General features: G+C 37.5%; 4 protein-coding genes across 4 annotated transcripts; 3 read left to right on the forward strand and 1 right to left on the reverse strand.

The window, feature by feature from the left end:
• Positions 1-187: 187 nt before the first annotated feature.
• GUN4 (protein GENOMES UNCOUPLED 4) lies at positions 188-1,356 on the forward strand. Its single transcript, XM_086586609.1, has one exon. The coding sequence runs from the start codon at positions 268-270 to the stop codon at positions 1,045-1,047; it is 780 nt and encodes a 259-aa protein (XP_086442735.1). The 5' UTR covers positions 188-267; the 3' UTR covers positions 1,048-1,356.
• Positions 1,357-1,501: 145 nt separating this feature from the next.
• LOC147474121 (glycosyltransferase family protein) lies at positions 1,502-6,207 on the reverse strand. The gene is made up of 12 exons (XM_086586607.1): positions 5,965-6,207; positions 5,731-5,807; positions 5,039-5,114; positions 4,873-4,945; positions 4,746-4,797; positions 4,345-4,406; positions 3,567-3,630; positions 3,148-3,205; positions 2,981-3,067; positions 2,428-2,521; positions 2,095-2,214; positions 1,502-1,802 (listed from the first exon to the last, which is right to left on the reverse strand). The coding sequence occupies exons 1-11, from the start codon at positions 6,042-6,044 to the stop codon at positions 2,122-2,124; spliced, it is 816 nt and encodes a 271-aa protein (XP_086442733.1). The 5' UTR covers positions 6,045-6,207; the 3' UTR covers positions 1,502-1,802; positions 2,095-2,121.
• Positions 6,208-9,666: 3,459 nt separating this feature from the next.
• Positions 9,667-12,817, forward strand: FTA (farnesyltransferase A). The gene is made up of 5 exons (XM_086586640.1): positions 9,667-10,086; positions 10,799-10,908; positions 11,397-11,517; positions 12,062-12,157; positions 12,260-12,817. The coding sequence occupies exons 1-5, from the start codon at positions 9,844-9,846 to the stop codon at positions 12,683-12,685; spliced, it is 996 nt and encodes a 331-aa protein (XP_086442766.1). The 5' UTR covers positions 9,667-9,843; the 3' UTR covers positions 12,686-12,817.
• A 1,549-nt stretch (positions 12,818-14,366) lies between these two features.
• Positions 14,367-15,459, forward strand: LOC147474123 (calmodulin-like protein 3). The gene has a single exon (XM_086586636.1). It carries the CDS (start codon positions 14,480-14,482, stop codon positions 15,155-15,157), a length of 678 nt encoding a protein of 225 aa, XP_086442762.1. The 5' UTR covers positions 14,367-14,479; the 3' UTR covers positions 15,158-15,459.
• The last annotated feature ends 95 nt before the right edge of the window (positions 15,460-15,554 follow it).

Here is a 15,554-nt window from a genome sequence, read left to right on the forward strand (position 1 = left end):
GAGAAAACTGTAAATGACACTGACTTGAAACATTTCATCAAGTAGAGTCTTTTCATGAGATATTTGAACGGTTGGGTTGAAAATTGAGATAGAGAGAGGAGTATCCAGCCTTACCTAAATGTGGCCAATCAAAATGCTTCCCTCTACTTGTTTAGATGACATACTAAATTTCCCCATCTCTTTATCTCGTTTCTCCACTTTCCAAGACAATAGACAAAAAACAGTCTCTCAGTATCTCCAGCCCTCACTCTCTACCTTTGTCTCTCAATGGCCACCACTTATTACCTTCAGTCCCTCCACCACACCATACGTAAACACCACAACTCTTCAGACATCCCTTCTTCCTCCTCTCTTCCTTCTTCTCTTTTCCTCAAACCCAACTCTACTACTCCTACTCCCTCTCTCATGCACAAGCTTTCACCCACGCATTTCACTCTATATACCACCACTTCTTCTTCCAGTGCTGCCACTACTAGTACACCAACTCTCACTTTTGACATCCTCGAACAACACTTATCTTCCAAAGACTTTCGTCAAGCCGATGAAGAAACACGTCGCCTCCTTATTGCACTCGTAGGAGAAGCTGCTGTGAAGCGTGGTTACGTCTTCTTTTCTGAAGTTCAATTCATCTCAGAAGCTGACCTCCAGGCTATTGATAAGCTTTGGAGGCAATACAGTGATAACAAGTTTGGATACAGTGTACAAAAGAGAATCTATGAGAAGGAAAAGGAAGACTTCAGCTTGTTTTTTCAAAAGGTTGGGTGGATGAAGCTGCTTGATACTGAAGTTGTGCAATATAATTACAAAGCATTTCCAAATGAGTTCATGTGGGAATTGAAAGATGACACACCTGAAGGACACCTTCCACTAACAAACGCTCTAAGAGGAACACAGCTACTTAGAAGCATTCTATACCATCCAGCTTTTGAATCTGTGGCTGAAGAGCAAACAGCTGATGGAGCAAAAGAAGTTGGAGTGGTTGAGGAATTGAGGAAGAGCTCTAAGCCCTTCAGCAACAATCTTTTCAACACAGATTACAGCTTTTGAAATGCAGCATCATACCCAACAAAAACAAATAAAACAGTAAATAGAGCTTGGGATTAGTTGATTTGGTTCATTCAATATGAAGTCTGATTGTTTTCCAATTTTCTTCCTGAGACTCTTCTGACCAAAATCTACAATAGCTTCTGTCCAGTGAGAGTTGCAAGAAACTGTGGATAATTGTCGATGCTGTAACATAAATTGTTTGGAAATTTTTTCAGGGAAATTGAAGTGTAGGATCTGTGTAATCTACCTTATTTTTCCAGGAACGTGGATATAATTATGATAAATATATGAAGCATGCATTCTCAGTAAGATCAGATGGTTCACTTTGAATTGTTCCAATTATGGGTATCTGCTATCAGCATCATTTCCTTGAAATTGCTCAGATAGTCGCATCTGCATCACTGGCTTACCAAGTACATATCAAATGAACAAATATAGCTGATTACAGAAAAACTAAAAAGTAAGAACCAACTAATTATGTATGATTACACCATACTAATCTCAGTATAATCATAGGTTTACATGTTAAAGAAAGAAGTCAATTTACAATAATTACGCAAATACAAGAACAACTCTCCACAACATTAGGTATCTCCAATCTTACAATAATTACGCAAATCGTATTTTCTTATAAGTGCACACCCCCAAGAACGAATGATTGAAAAACTATGGCAGACTACAAGGTTGCTTTCTTTGTCATAGCTGCTATGAATACGCAGTCCCTGTGATTGTTGAGGCATTTATCCTATTTTTTCCTGTAATGCAATATTTAGAATATTAAGAGCAAGTTATGTGACTAAGAATATAATAATGTGACTTATTTTAGAGATACATCTTATCTAAAGATCATATTTAAATAAAATAAAAATAAAAATCATTAGTGTCTATAGATGAAAATTTTCAAACTTTGAAAATCACGGAATTGTAAGAAAGCATTCACTATGCTCACTAAAATATGCCTTTTTAATTCCAGGAACTCATTCTAACTGAGAAAAAAATACTATTGTATAACAACAATTCGAAAAGTACAAAGGAATTAAAACTTACAAGTTAAAAATGAAATGTATCACCTATTTATGCGCAAGGGCACAGTCTCCTTGTATGCCGATGTGAACCTTCACAACAAAGTACAGCTTGTGTTCGAGTGTACAAGCATGCCCCTGGATGCTGAAAACAATATCCAAATAGATAAGTGAGAGACAGTTGAATGAGCAATTTCTACTGAAGCATCAATTCTACAGCCCCAAAAGTTTCTATGCACAACATTTTCCCCCGTACAAGCCCTTTTTTCCCATGTCAATAATACAATAACTACACACATCTGGTATTTATAAAGAACCACAGTCAACTACTGAAGTTTAGAAGAGAAGAAAGCCTTACCAAATGCAATGGAGCATCCTCCACGACTTCAGCCGGTTGATCTGCTCCAATGCTAGCCAAACACTCCCCTTTGCAGCTCATATATCTCTGCATGCTGTAAACAGAAACAAAAACAAAAAGAACAAAAATAAACAAAAGTGCGGGTAACATAAAATCCACTACTACTTGGAGAGTCAAAATACAGCCCCAAAAAGAAAAATTTACTTAAAAAAATGTGCTAATTATCCATATAAATAAAAAGATGGTCAGGACTCACAATTGCCATGATCGGCTGTTCTGGAACTTATTAATGATGACAATATAGAAATGAGGAACTATAAACTTATGTCTTTTTACCCAGCCAGAAAAATACCAATTCCCATATATGATGCAAGGAATAAATTTATATTTGCATGTGTCTACAACTTGCTGCTGGTATGACTGTTTAGCTTAAATTACATAACATGAAAGTTAAATAAATAGTGATACCTTTTCACATGGACAGTACTAGACACAAGAAATAAAATGACTTCTGCCCAGTGAACTAAACAGAAAGCAGAGAGGGGGAGCTTACAGTTCACATTTATTCAGCACCACAAGCTTGCCAGGAACACATGACTGCCCCTTCGACTTGCAAACAGAATCACAGGATTCTCCTTGCCTAGTTCCATGTCAATGACAACAAAGATAAGTACAAAAATTCTGCGGGACATTAAGAAGGAAAATTTTAAAAACTCTAACCTCCCAACAAGAACAGTTATTCCAGACAATCTTGCTTCCAAATGGGTATTTGACGTCCCTGTCCAATGAGCAAAGAAATTATTTAACAACTAAGATACTCGATTCCCAGTACCAGTGAGAAACCACAAAGCTTTTAAGTGAATAAAAAATAAAAATAAAATAAATCTTCTTTTTTTTTCGATAAGCAAAATGAATACATAAATAAATACATACACAAATGAAAGTTTAAGATATCAAGTACATTTTTATGAGCTAATTTTTAAAATGACAAAAAATGGCAAATGGAAATAACAATGCTTTCTTTTATTTGCTGAAGAACATATGAACCACTGATAACTATGCAAATATTTAGCAGATTGCAAGACTTTCATTACAATGGCATATAGTTACTATTGAGATAGCTCTTTATCGTGACTCACCAGAAAAATTTGATGGCAGAGAATAGCAGTGGTGGAACTCGCTAATATAAGCATTCTCGTGAACCTGAAAGTAAATTTTGTTTAAGATAGTACAGTAGAAAATAAAAAATTGAGCTAGACATAATTATGGGAACCTAGTATAAGTCTGCTTTTTCCAGCATCCAATTACCACAAGTCCTTAACTTCCAATCTGTGATATACTTGTTCCAGTGACAATAGTCCAAAATTCCAACAAGTACAAAAGACTACAAATTTCTGAAAGTGGGATACATATACCACTATTTCTATGCACATTTCTACAAAAACAACTAAAGTTGTTGCCAGAATAATCAAAGACGAGGTGGTAGATTTGGTTGGATGGTTAAGACCCTAGAACAGTTAGGGAATGGGAGGCTGGGAGCCATATTACAATATTAGACATCTGAATAAGCTCAGACATGACAAAGGTGAAACACCTCAAATACAAAGGTCAATGATGGCATAATCCCTAGACATATATTATGATCACACCACCTAAATGCAAGTCACTAAATATTAAAATATGTGTCAGACTATATCACATTGACACGGATACAAGTGTCGGTGTCCGACACAGCGACCTATATGAAGTAGGACACTGGGACACAGTTAATTAAATATTATTCTTTCGTTACACAACTAATTCGTGTGTAACTAACAGAATGCAATAAACCCATTTGACAATCTACATCACAAAGATGAGAAAGGAAACCCATGAAGGAAAAATAAATGACAAATAGACCCATGGAAGATTACATACCACACTCTCAGAACTATGACGGCATCTTCCAGCACAAAAATCAAAAACACTTGCATAAGTGCCTGCAAGATAAAGATCCGTATGGATGCGAGATGCGACATTCAAGTTGTAACTGGTAAAGCTCTTATACAGTAACAATATGATTAAAAAAAATACCCAAACATCTACTTATGAAAATGGAAGTCCTAGTTTTAAATGCTCAGCCAACTACTACTAGATCAGTCACAGTTAAGAGAGCTCAACATCAAAATTATTTGTCACATGAGTTTTCCATCTCATTTATAAGCTTCATATGACTACTTCCTACTACAATGGACCACATAGTATCTCAGACTGATTTCCCTGACGCCAAATCTAAACCCCAGTAAAACATGTAGAAGAGGAAGAAATCAAAGAGTCACCTGCAGTCACTGGCTTGGCTACCTTAACCTTCAATGCAAGCTCCTTGTGAGTCTGCAACAAGAACAAACGGCTATTTTAAAAGTCCAAGAATATAACTTATTTAACATATAATGCTTTCATGAATACCTGAGCTGGATTAAGGCAGCAGGAAACACAATACTCATATGAAGTGCAGCACTGTGAAACAAGGTTACATCCTCTACAAGAAAAGACAAAAAGAAATGTTCTATAACTACTTAACATTTCAGCAATTTGAGCATTAACAGATATGATGTCTTAAAGTATAACTCACTGACAAGAAAACTTCTTTCCAGTCTCAGGGCAGCAGCGGGACCAGTGATCCACAGATAGAGCATTGCATACATGGCCTGCAATACACAAGTGCTCTATATTTAAGCAGTAACTCGTTAAGAATATGATTACACACCAAAGAAAGCAACTATCAGATAAGCAATTCACAGTTATGCCCTCCCAAAACTACGGTGTCAACATCATAGAAAGAAATCTAAAGATACATTATGAAGTGTAAACAAACCCATTCGGATATAACTTGGAATAGCTTACTATTTAGGTAATCCATATGCACATAAACTTATACGGTGTAGCTGATCATTTAGCAACATGGATCGGGTATGAAGTATAATTGGAGAAGTATGTTATTACCCTGTCTAACCCAAACTTCCCTTTCGAAAACTGTCAAACAACAAGCCTAACCAACTTTATAACTACAGAAATGCCTAGATATGTCTACAAGATTCCTTTTGTCACTGTTGTCTCAATCAGAATAGTTATCCAGACAGGAAAGTGTAGTGTGTGTGCATCTTAGACCTTTGTCTACTTATCCAATACTACACCATAAAAACGCAGGAAGCTAAGAGAGAAGTTTTCAGTAGATAGCATGTCCATGCATCTTCCAACCACTCATAAAGCATGAACAATAATAAGAAATGTAAAAATTTGAAGTGTGGAGAATATTGCCCCAACCATTATCGTCAGACAGTAGATATCTTCCTTGAACCGTATTTCTACAAGCCTGTTTCTTTTGAATTTTGACATCCATCCTAACCAACATGAAATTCAAACAAGACAAGTTCAAAATAATAGATTGTTAGCATAAAAATCAATTCTTTAAGGTAAAAAAATGTATTGCAACACCCAAAAACACTATAAAGATGGTTTCTAATCAATAACAAGTGGAAGAATTTGAGCTGTGGTTACCTGATAGAGAAGACTGTGGCGGGAAATAATTGGACAAGGAAAACAAATGAGATGATGAGATTGGCGCCAGAATTTCTCATTTCAATTATTCGAGATTGGCGCCAGAATCAGAAACAATGAATAAATTAGAGTGGCGGGCTTAAAAGGCAGGTGAATTGCTTTGGATGGAATGTCAATTCTCATCACAGAGAGAAAACGGGTAAAATATTGTCACCCACCTCAAGAACTGAAATGGGGGGATACGGTTACTTTCACCCATTTTGATAGTACTATATAGTGTTTTTTTTTTTTTTTTGGTATTTTATGGGCTCAAGGCATAATCTGTCCATTTGAACCAATTGATGAGGTCTAATTGTAGTTACTTAGGAAATCAATGCTAAATAATTTTGGAATTTTGGAGTCAGCCGAACTAGCTTACAAATAACTAAGAACTAGAGGTCTTGTAAAAAATACCAAAAGTCTATAGTCGAATGAGCAGAACGAACAGTTTTTTGGCCATAGAGGGTGGGGATCTCTGTAATTTATCCTCTCTTTTTTTCTTCCCCAAACTCAAAGCATTCCCCTATTTTTTCTCAATAATTGTGCTCTCTTCTCACTTATTCTCCACTCCCCATTGTTATGCAGTTATTCTAATTAGTTACTACGTGCTAGTCTATGTTATGTCTCTATGAGCAAGGTTATGTTTGCCTATGCCTAAGTTTTAGTAGAATGGGTGTGTTTAGTATTTTGTTAGTGGGTATAAATAATTTAAGCCAATATTAAAAAAAACACACAAAAAGAAATGAATCATGTTTTTTTTTTTTTTTATGCAATTCATACTATTTATATATATCAAACTTAAGCAACCCCCCTCACAGCCATACAGGAACACAGTTTGTAGCAACCATACAATTCGGAAGATCGAGTTACCTAGTCCTGGGCTGGCGATAGGCCCAAGCTTTTTTTTTCTCAGATCCCCATTGAAATCCCTACTAATCCATTTAAACTCTACAGAGTTACTAACAGGTACTAGAGAGATAATATATTTTGTCATGGCTTCCCATTCCCATCGACATAGGTGTCCTTGTAGTGCCCCATCACCTCCTTGTTATCGCCTATACACACAAAATGTGGCTTCCCAGTTTTCTTGCCGAAAAACCGACTTAATTTGCTTCCACCAAAGATCACCGCCCGATGGTTTTAAATCTTCTTACAACAATTTTAATGATGCATCCATCATCATCATTTGCATCTTGACTCCCCTTGCCCATCCCAATTCCCACGTGGAAAAAGCATCAAAGCTTATTATAATGCTATCATTTGGAATAATAGGAAAAAGTTCCTCAAAACTATGTTTAAGAATGGTTGAGTTAGGAGTAGTAGGGTTGAGATGTTCTTCTCTGAAGGCCTTGTAGCACTTGTCCGGGCTCGGGTCTTGCTTCTGAAATTCTCTGTTAGCCTTTCTCGTTTCTCAAATTTGAGCTCATTTACGAGGTCCATATGTGATATAGGATAAAGGCCATGTGTATCCCAAATAAAAACTCCCACAAGATCGACCTATCCAATCTCGTCTTATAGGGAGATCTTTGGTGTCATAACTAGTATAGAACCATACCATACTGTTCTTGTCCATTCACAAGTGAAGAACAGATGTTAACTTGTTTTCAACTCCTTAAGCAAAATGGGCATGATAATTCCCTTTTATCTTTCTTTTCTATGGGTCTCCCCATTGGAAGCATATGCATGTATAGCTTCCATATGAACATCTGAATAAAAGTCGGTAATGGGGATTTCCACACACTGGGTGAGGGAGTGGGGTTGCAACTTGAACTTTGACCCACCTCATCCTCGGTTTAAGGAACCTATATTTGATTTAGCTTTAGTTGCCCATACTTGTCCCTATTCCACTTCATCTTGTCGGCCGAAGGTTTGCTTTCAGTCTAACTTTGATATTTAGAATGTGGTTGCTCGTAAGGATCAAAATGATTCCTTATCTTAGTTTCATCCCACCCACTTTTATCATTCAAGAAAAGCTCCGAGACAACCTTGTTCTGTAGACTAGGGGTTTCCACCCCGTTCTTTCGGGCGGTTGATTCTTATATTTTAGCCATGGGTCTTTGATCGTGAGAAATTGTTTCCCATTCCCAATCCCCATATTAAGCCCCCACTAATGGCATTGAATGCTTTGTGTATGCCTTTCAAAAGTAGGAGGCTTTGTCGGGGGTTTGGCTACATCTCCCATCCATTTCTTTCCATATATCTTTGAACAAGGTTCTTGTCCATAAGGATCTAAACATCGATGCTTGACCTTCCATGGCAGCTTTGCAAGGATAGCCATATTCATATCCCTAGCCTTCCTTAATCCCAAACCTCCAACTTTTTTTGGTTGACAGAGAGAGTCCCACCCTTTGGTATGGACACTTTTAGTTTGTTCTTTCCCAGACCACCAGAAATCCCTACATGCTCTGTCAATCTTATTGCAAGTTGCCACAGGGAGCAGATAAGTTGACATAGCATATAGAGGTATGGTCTGAGCCACTGCTTGGATAAGAGTTGTTCTCCCAGCTTGGGACAACACCTTAGCTTTCCAACCTTTTATCTTAGTATGAATCTTGTCTACCGGTAGTCAAAGTCATCGGACTTTTCCTTGATAGCATAATAGGCACCCCCAGATATTTCTCTTTTGGAGAGAAGTTTCTGATTTTCCAAAACCTCTTGAGTTTCAGCTTTTGTCTATAGTTGACATTCCTACTGAAGAAAAATGAATCATGTTAATCATAACTGAATTGGGGGATACGGTTATTTTCACCCATTTTGATAGTTGTTTTTTTTTTTTTTTTTTTTTTTTAAAACTAGGCATCTCTTGGTTTTTTATGGGCTCAAGGCATAATCTTTCCATTTGAACCAATTGATAACATCTAATTATGGTCATTTGGGAAATCAATGCTTTAAGATGATTTTGGAATTTTGGAGCAAGTCGAATCAGCTTACAAAGAACTAAGAACTAGAGGTCTTGTAAAGAATACCAAAAGTCTATAGTCGAATGAGCGAGGCGCGAACAGTTTTTTAGCCATAGGGGGTGGGGATCTTTGTAATTTATCCTATTTTTTTTTCTTCGCCCAAACTCAAAGCGTTCCCCTCTTTTTTCTCAATAATTGCGCTCTCTTCTCACTTATTCTCCACTCCCCATTGTTATGCAGTTATTCTAGTTAGTCCGTGAGCGTGAGCGAACTCTTGAGGTCACTATTCAACACTCTCACAAAAAACCACTTCATACGTGTCACTCTTCCACGTGTCTGTCCGTACCCCTAAATAACCTTTATTTTGTGTTTGACCGTATCCCTCATCTTCTCTCATTTTCCCATCTTTGCCTCTAACCTCTTCCAATCTCTCATCCAAACTGTTCTCACAATCTAAGAGTGATTTACACAGCCTCAATCTCCCTCATTCACTCTTCCTCTCCATCTCTCTTTTGGAATTTAAACATAGTTTGGAATTCATTAAATTTCAACTTTGGAATGAGAAAAGAATTTGAGATGAGTTTTTGGAATGGGGTATAGTTAACTGATTTCAAACGAAACTCTAAAAAACTCGAGTTTCGGGAATTGAAATCCTGTTAGGAATAGTCCCACCACAAACTCATCTCTCCTCTCTCTCTCCTCCTCAAAATCTCCGCGCTTTGCCTTGCAGTTATCTAGTTATTACCTGTTAGTTTATGTATCTATGATCAAAAGGACTGTTTGCCTATGCCTAAGTTTTAGTAGAATGGGTGTGTACAGTATTTTGCTGTGGGTACAAATAACTTAAGCCAGTATTAAAAAAACACACACACACAGAAAGAAAGAAAGGAATCCTGGTAATCAGTGCAAACAAGTAGTCGAATCAGCATCGAGAAAGAAGATGAGTTCATCAGATGAAGAAGAAGAAGACGAGAGAATACCATTGAGCCAGAGAGCAGAATGGTCAGATGTAAACCCCGTTCCACAAGACGATGGGCCAAATCCAGTAGTACCAATAGCATACAGAGATGATTTCAGAGAAACAATGGATTATTTCAGAGCTGTTTATCTTGCTGATGAGAGAACCTTTAGATCTTTGGAACTCACTACTGAAGCTATTCACTTCAATGCTGGAAACTACACTGTAATTTCATAAAAAAGAACTCACCTTTACTCTTTTTTTTTGTAATTTAGCTCTATGTTTACTTGTTGTGCAGTACACTGAACCTTATTGTTATTTATTAACTGTGGGATACTAATCATGTTTTTAATGAAGTGTAAATTTTGCGTATTAGTGATCAGAGTTTTTTATATACCCTTTTGGAATAATTACAAGCATAGTTAGTAGCATCAGATTAAGGATGAGTGCCAATAAAAAAAAAAGATTAAGGATGAGAGTATTGTAAACAGATTTCGAGCTAGTTTTGTTGGCGGCAATCGCGTCTGTGTGTGTTTTTTTTGATTGGTAAGTCTGTTTTAAATGAGATCAGTAACTCTTTGATGCTGGCGGGTTCGAGCCCCAGACCTCTGGTATCATCACCCAAAGGTTTTACCGACTTTGCTAGTCGGCACCTGCCGTCTGTGTGTTTAGGGGGGAGGGTGGATTGAAAGCTGCATTAGCTCCCATATGAAGTGAATAATCATTTTTGCTCATTAGTTGTTTCTCAATAATTGGGTATCCCATGTTTAACAATATTTACAGTTGTTAAAATATACTATATATTTGTCCTTTAATTTATGAGCTCATCATTGGATTGAACATTGCAACCTCAGTACGAGTTAAGGAAGAACTTGGTTTATATAAAGAGATTTTGTTATCTACTCATTGATTAATTCAAACTTGTCTTTTGGTGTAGGTTTGGCATTTCAGAAGACTTGTACTCGAGACACTTGGTGTGGACCTGCATGATGAGTTGAGTTTCGTTGAAAGCATTGCTAAAGTTAACTCAAAAAACTATCAGATTTGGTAAGAGGCACTATTTGATACATGTCCATTTTCTTTCTCCTTCCATATCTATATACTCTTCATAGTTCACATGTCAATTGGGGGGGAGGTGCATAGTAACAAAAGCACATTTCCATAAGATGCTCACTAACAACCTACACATTGAAAAAATTTATGTTGCCACGTTGCATGGATATCTTGCTTATTAAAAAAAGAGTGGGATGTACGACTTCCTAATTGGGAGTAACTCTGGTTAGATTATGTTGTACGACTCTGATTGGAAGTAATCCCGGTTAGATATCTTGCTATGTTTGTGTATGCTTTGTTTCATTTCTTCACAGAATATACCTACTCTGAAGCCAATGGTGGTGTTGGCTACTTGCCTACTATGTTTATCTTCCTTCCATTAGTGAACACATGTTTTTATATTATTTATTACTATATCGTCATGCATCTTCTTTAGTCCCCCTGCCTTCTTAGAGTCTTCAATGTTCTTTGGTCCTCCGTAGGCATCACAGGCGATGGGTTGCAGAAAAGTTAGGAACTGAAGTAACTGGACTGGAACTTGAGTTCACCAAGAATATACTATCTCTTGATGCCAAAAACTACCATGCTTGGTCCCATAGGCAGGTGAGTTGCTCTATTTGCTTCCAGCTTTCTGGCCTGTTACAGTCTGGCTTATTGTTTTGGCAAACACACCTCTTAGAAGAATTATCTTTTGTGATCAGAGGAATCTTTCATTGAAGTATATTTTTTTCAGTCCAGACTCAGGGTAGTCAGTAGCTGAAAAAGATATTTATTAGCATGTAAAGGAAGCAATGGGTGCTGTGGCGACCATCATGAAAGCCTCAAAAGCCTATCTAGCCTTAATCTCCCAGGCATTACCTAGAATTATCCAAGTTAACCAACCAAATGAGGGCCCTCACATTGTGTTATTTAAACTAAAACTATGCGTTCATGCTTATACTTGAGACAGGTATCGACCTCAGGATTCCAGAAAAGAGTGCATTCAAATTTGATTCTAGTAGTAGGGAACTGATTAACCAAATCAACCGTCCAGCATTATATCATGGAAGTGCCGTGCAGCTTTTTTGGCATATGAGTGTGAACAAGAACTTATCATTTGTTAGCATCAGTTGGTCACTTGTTGATTGATAAAGTTTGTTCATTGCAGTGGGTTCTTCAAGCATTGGGAGGATGGGAAGGTGAACTTGATTACTGTCACAAGCTCCTTGAAGAAGATGTTTTTAACAATTCTGCTTGGAATCAGGTACGTCAAATGTGGGCAATCGCTGACATTTTTAACCTGGTTTTTTCGTCAGCCAATTATGCTTTGCAAAAGTTATTCTGATCGTTTATCCTGTCTTAACAGAGGCATTTTGTGGTAACAAGGTCTCCTCTTTTGGGAGGCCTGGAAGCCATGAGAGATTCTGAGGTGAAATACACCATTGAAGCCATTCTCTCCAACCCTGAGAATGAGAGCCCCTGGAGATACCTTCGAGGTTTATATAAAGGTGATACCCTTTCTTTCACACATGATCCTGAGATCTCCTCAATGCTCTTGAAGGTTCTAAAGAATAAAAGCAATTACGTGTTCGCATTGAGTCTGCTGTTGGATCTAGTCTGCCTAGGTTTTGAACCAAGTGAAGAGATCATACATGCTGTTGAGCCATTGAGAACCTCACATCCAGATCCACCTGACGTAAACGTTGCAAGAACCATATGTTCTGTGTTGGAAACTGTGGACCCAATGAGGTCAAACTATTGGACTTGGCGCAGGAGCAATATTGCTTCTTAACTGCACTAAAGCCATCCGATATAAGATTCACAATGGACTGACTATATCCTCGTGGATGTCGTTATGTAAACTATGTTCGAGTGTTCCCTAATTTGCTTTGGAATGAAAGATAGCATAGATTTAAACTTTTAATTTATTTTCACCACAATTTTTACTAAGCTGATTCTGATAACTCGCCTAGGCCTACAACTAGTTGTTGAACTAATGAGACCAGATGTCCTTGAAAGATATGTTGGCAGGGTTTTAGGTCTGCAAATAGGGATAACTGGAGTAGTTGTCATACAGTTCCATCTGAAACCATAAAACATGCCCCCCTTGGATCAAACACTTCAATTAGTATTCACATTGGCTTCTTCCTTAAGGTTTCGATACTTGACATTACCAACGAAATTCCAATGCAGCATTCTAAGTTGACTTTTTCTATGTTCATAGTCTTCATACTTCAGGTCTTGGACTGCAATCTGAAATGCATCAGCAAAAATGTCTGCTCAGTAGACTAATTCCTCTATAACCGGGTACAGAGATTGATCTCTGTACCACACACACATCTCGTATCTCGGTGCACACACACATCTCGGATTCGGATCAACGGCGAGATAACCGTAACACGTGTAATACACACACATCTCGTATCTCGGTCCACACACACACATCTCGGAGCGCACACACAGGTATCAAGGCACACATATTTCGGATTCGGATCAACGGGGAGATAACCGTAACACGGTTACATAGATGTTCTCTGTACCCGGGTCTAGGGATCTTGAGTCCAATTGTCTCTAGTTTTCTGAACTCAAAACAGGAAGCCAAACTAAAAAAGAGTCGTACACAACTTTACCACAGCACTCCACCTGTCACAAACTCATTACACGACACGTTATTAGCCGTTAGAGTAGGTCCATGTCAGTTGGACGCGTTGTTGGCGCTTTTCACGCTTTAACTGTCTCTTTATGTCTTTTCATAGATCCGTTAACAACGGTCCTCTCTTCGTATCACTATTAAAATCCGTAAAACTTGCCACTCCTCTACACCCATGAGTTGAGTAGTCAACCTACTCCACGCAAAATGAACTTAATAAGAAATTTAAATGTCTGGGGTGTATGTATTTTTTTTTAAAAAGTAGATGCCAGAAGTCAATTTAAATCTCAAAATGTCTCACAGTTCTCACGAGGAATTTTTGTGCAAGAATGTGTAATACTTGACAATTGACAAGACTCTATATTCAGGTGAGTCTAGTCCACAAAAGCTGTGTCTTACCATTATCTGAACATTTTACCCAATGTATACTCAAATTTCAGCCTTCTCTTAAACGAATTATCCATTGACCGAAACGGTGTTTTGAACAACTTTTTTCATTTATACTTATCACATGGTCGTGAGTAAAACATTAAATAAGTTGTTCAAAACACTAAATAAAATACGTCAAGACACTATATAACATGTCCATAAACGGATAATCTGTTTAAGAGAATTGCTGAGTGTATATGTTGGACTGCTGGTTGCCCCAAAAAATACATATAATAAAGTGTGTGTATTGGAAAAGTGGAATGTTAGGTAGGTAGGTTAGGTAGTGGAGAACAAGGAGTAGAGGATAAATAAAACTCAGTTTCAAAACACCAAACGCGCTTTTGAAACAAATAACTACAACACGTCAAAGGCAAAAGAAAGACGTTAAGAAGACAGCTCTAAAAAGTGCCATTGATTCGAACGGCATTCTAGGCAAAACAACCAACACTCTTTATATAAGGAAAATTTTCTTCTCCACAAATTTCTCAAAACCATACAACACCTCAAATGCCAACCGTCTTGTTAAGAATCTCCTTTCTTTACAACCTTGTGCATTCTATTTTTCTCTATTTTTTCCCCAAGAAACTTTCTACATTCCTACCCTCCTCTTGGCTCTTTTTCGATTCCCATGTTGTAGTAACAAAAACCATTTCATCAACTACACCATCTTGTTCTTCTTCTTGTTTGGCTTCGGGGACGATTCAAGACAAGAAAATAATGGATCAACATGCAATGGACCCCGTGGAACTTAAGCGGGTTTTTCAAATGTTTGATCACAATGGTGATGGACGTATAACGAAGAAAGAACTAAGTGATTCATTAGATAAGCTGGGTATATTCATCACTGATAAGGATTTAATTCAAATGATCGAAAAGATTGATGTTAATGGAGACGGGTGTGTGGATATCGAAGAATTTGGTGCATTGTACCAAACTATAATGGACGAGCGGGACGAAGAGGAGGATATGAAGGAGGCATTCAATGTTTTTGATCAAAATGGAGATGGATTCATTACTGTCGAGGAGTTGAGATCGGTTTTGGCTTCATTGGGACTAAAACAAGGAAGAACTGTAGAAGACTGCAGGAAGATGATAAGGAAAGTTGATGTAGATGGTGATGGTATGGTTAACTATAAGGAATTCAAGCAGATGATGAGAGGGGGTGGATTTGCTGCCTTGACATGAATTCATAGGTTGTAAATATTTTTGGGTAAGAAAGAAAGAAAGAAAGAAGAGTCCTTGAGGGTGTGAAGCTTTTGCATGGTGAAACTATTTGACCAATATATATTATGATGCATGATGGATCATCTGTTTGTTTCGCTTTCGTTTAAGTCTTCAAGAATGTGTAATATCCATTGGTGGTGATTTTGGTGTTTCGTTTTTAGTTTAGTTAAGGATTTGATGTCTATGTAGTCATGGATTCTTTGTTTGCGATTCTGGAACCATAAATTCATCAATGAGATTATCCTCCTGAGTCCTTTTCGACATCTTCATACTTTTCTCTTAAACACAAGTTCACAACTGTAATTATATTTGCTGCTATAATAACAGATATCACATTCCTGTATTTGTTGTGTTTTTA

The sequence above is a fragment of the Coptis chinensis genome, unplaced genomic scaffold, assembly GCF_015680905.1.
Source record: "Coptis chinensis isolate HL-2020 unplaced genomic scaffold, ASM1568090v1 utg1343_pilon_pilon, whole genome shotgun sequence".
Lineage (NCBI taxonomy): Eukaryota > Viridiplantae > Streptophyta > Magnoliopsida > Ranunculales > Ranunculaceae > Coptis > Coptis chinensis.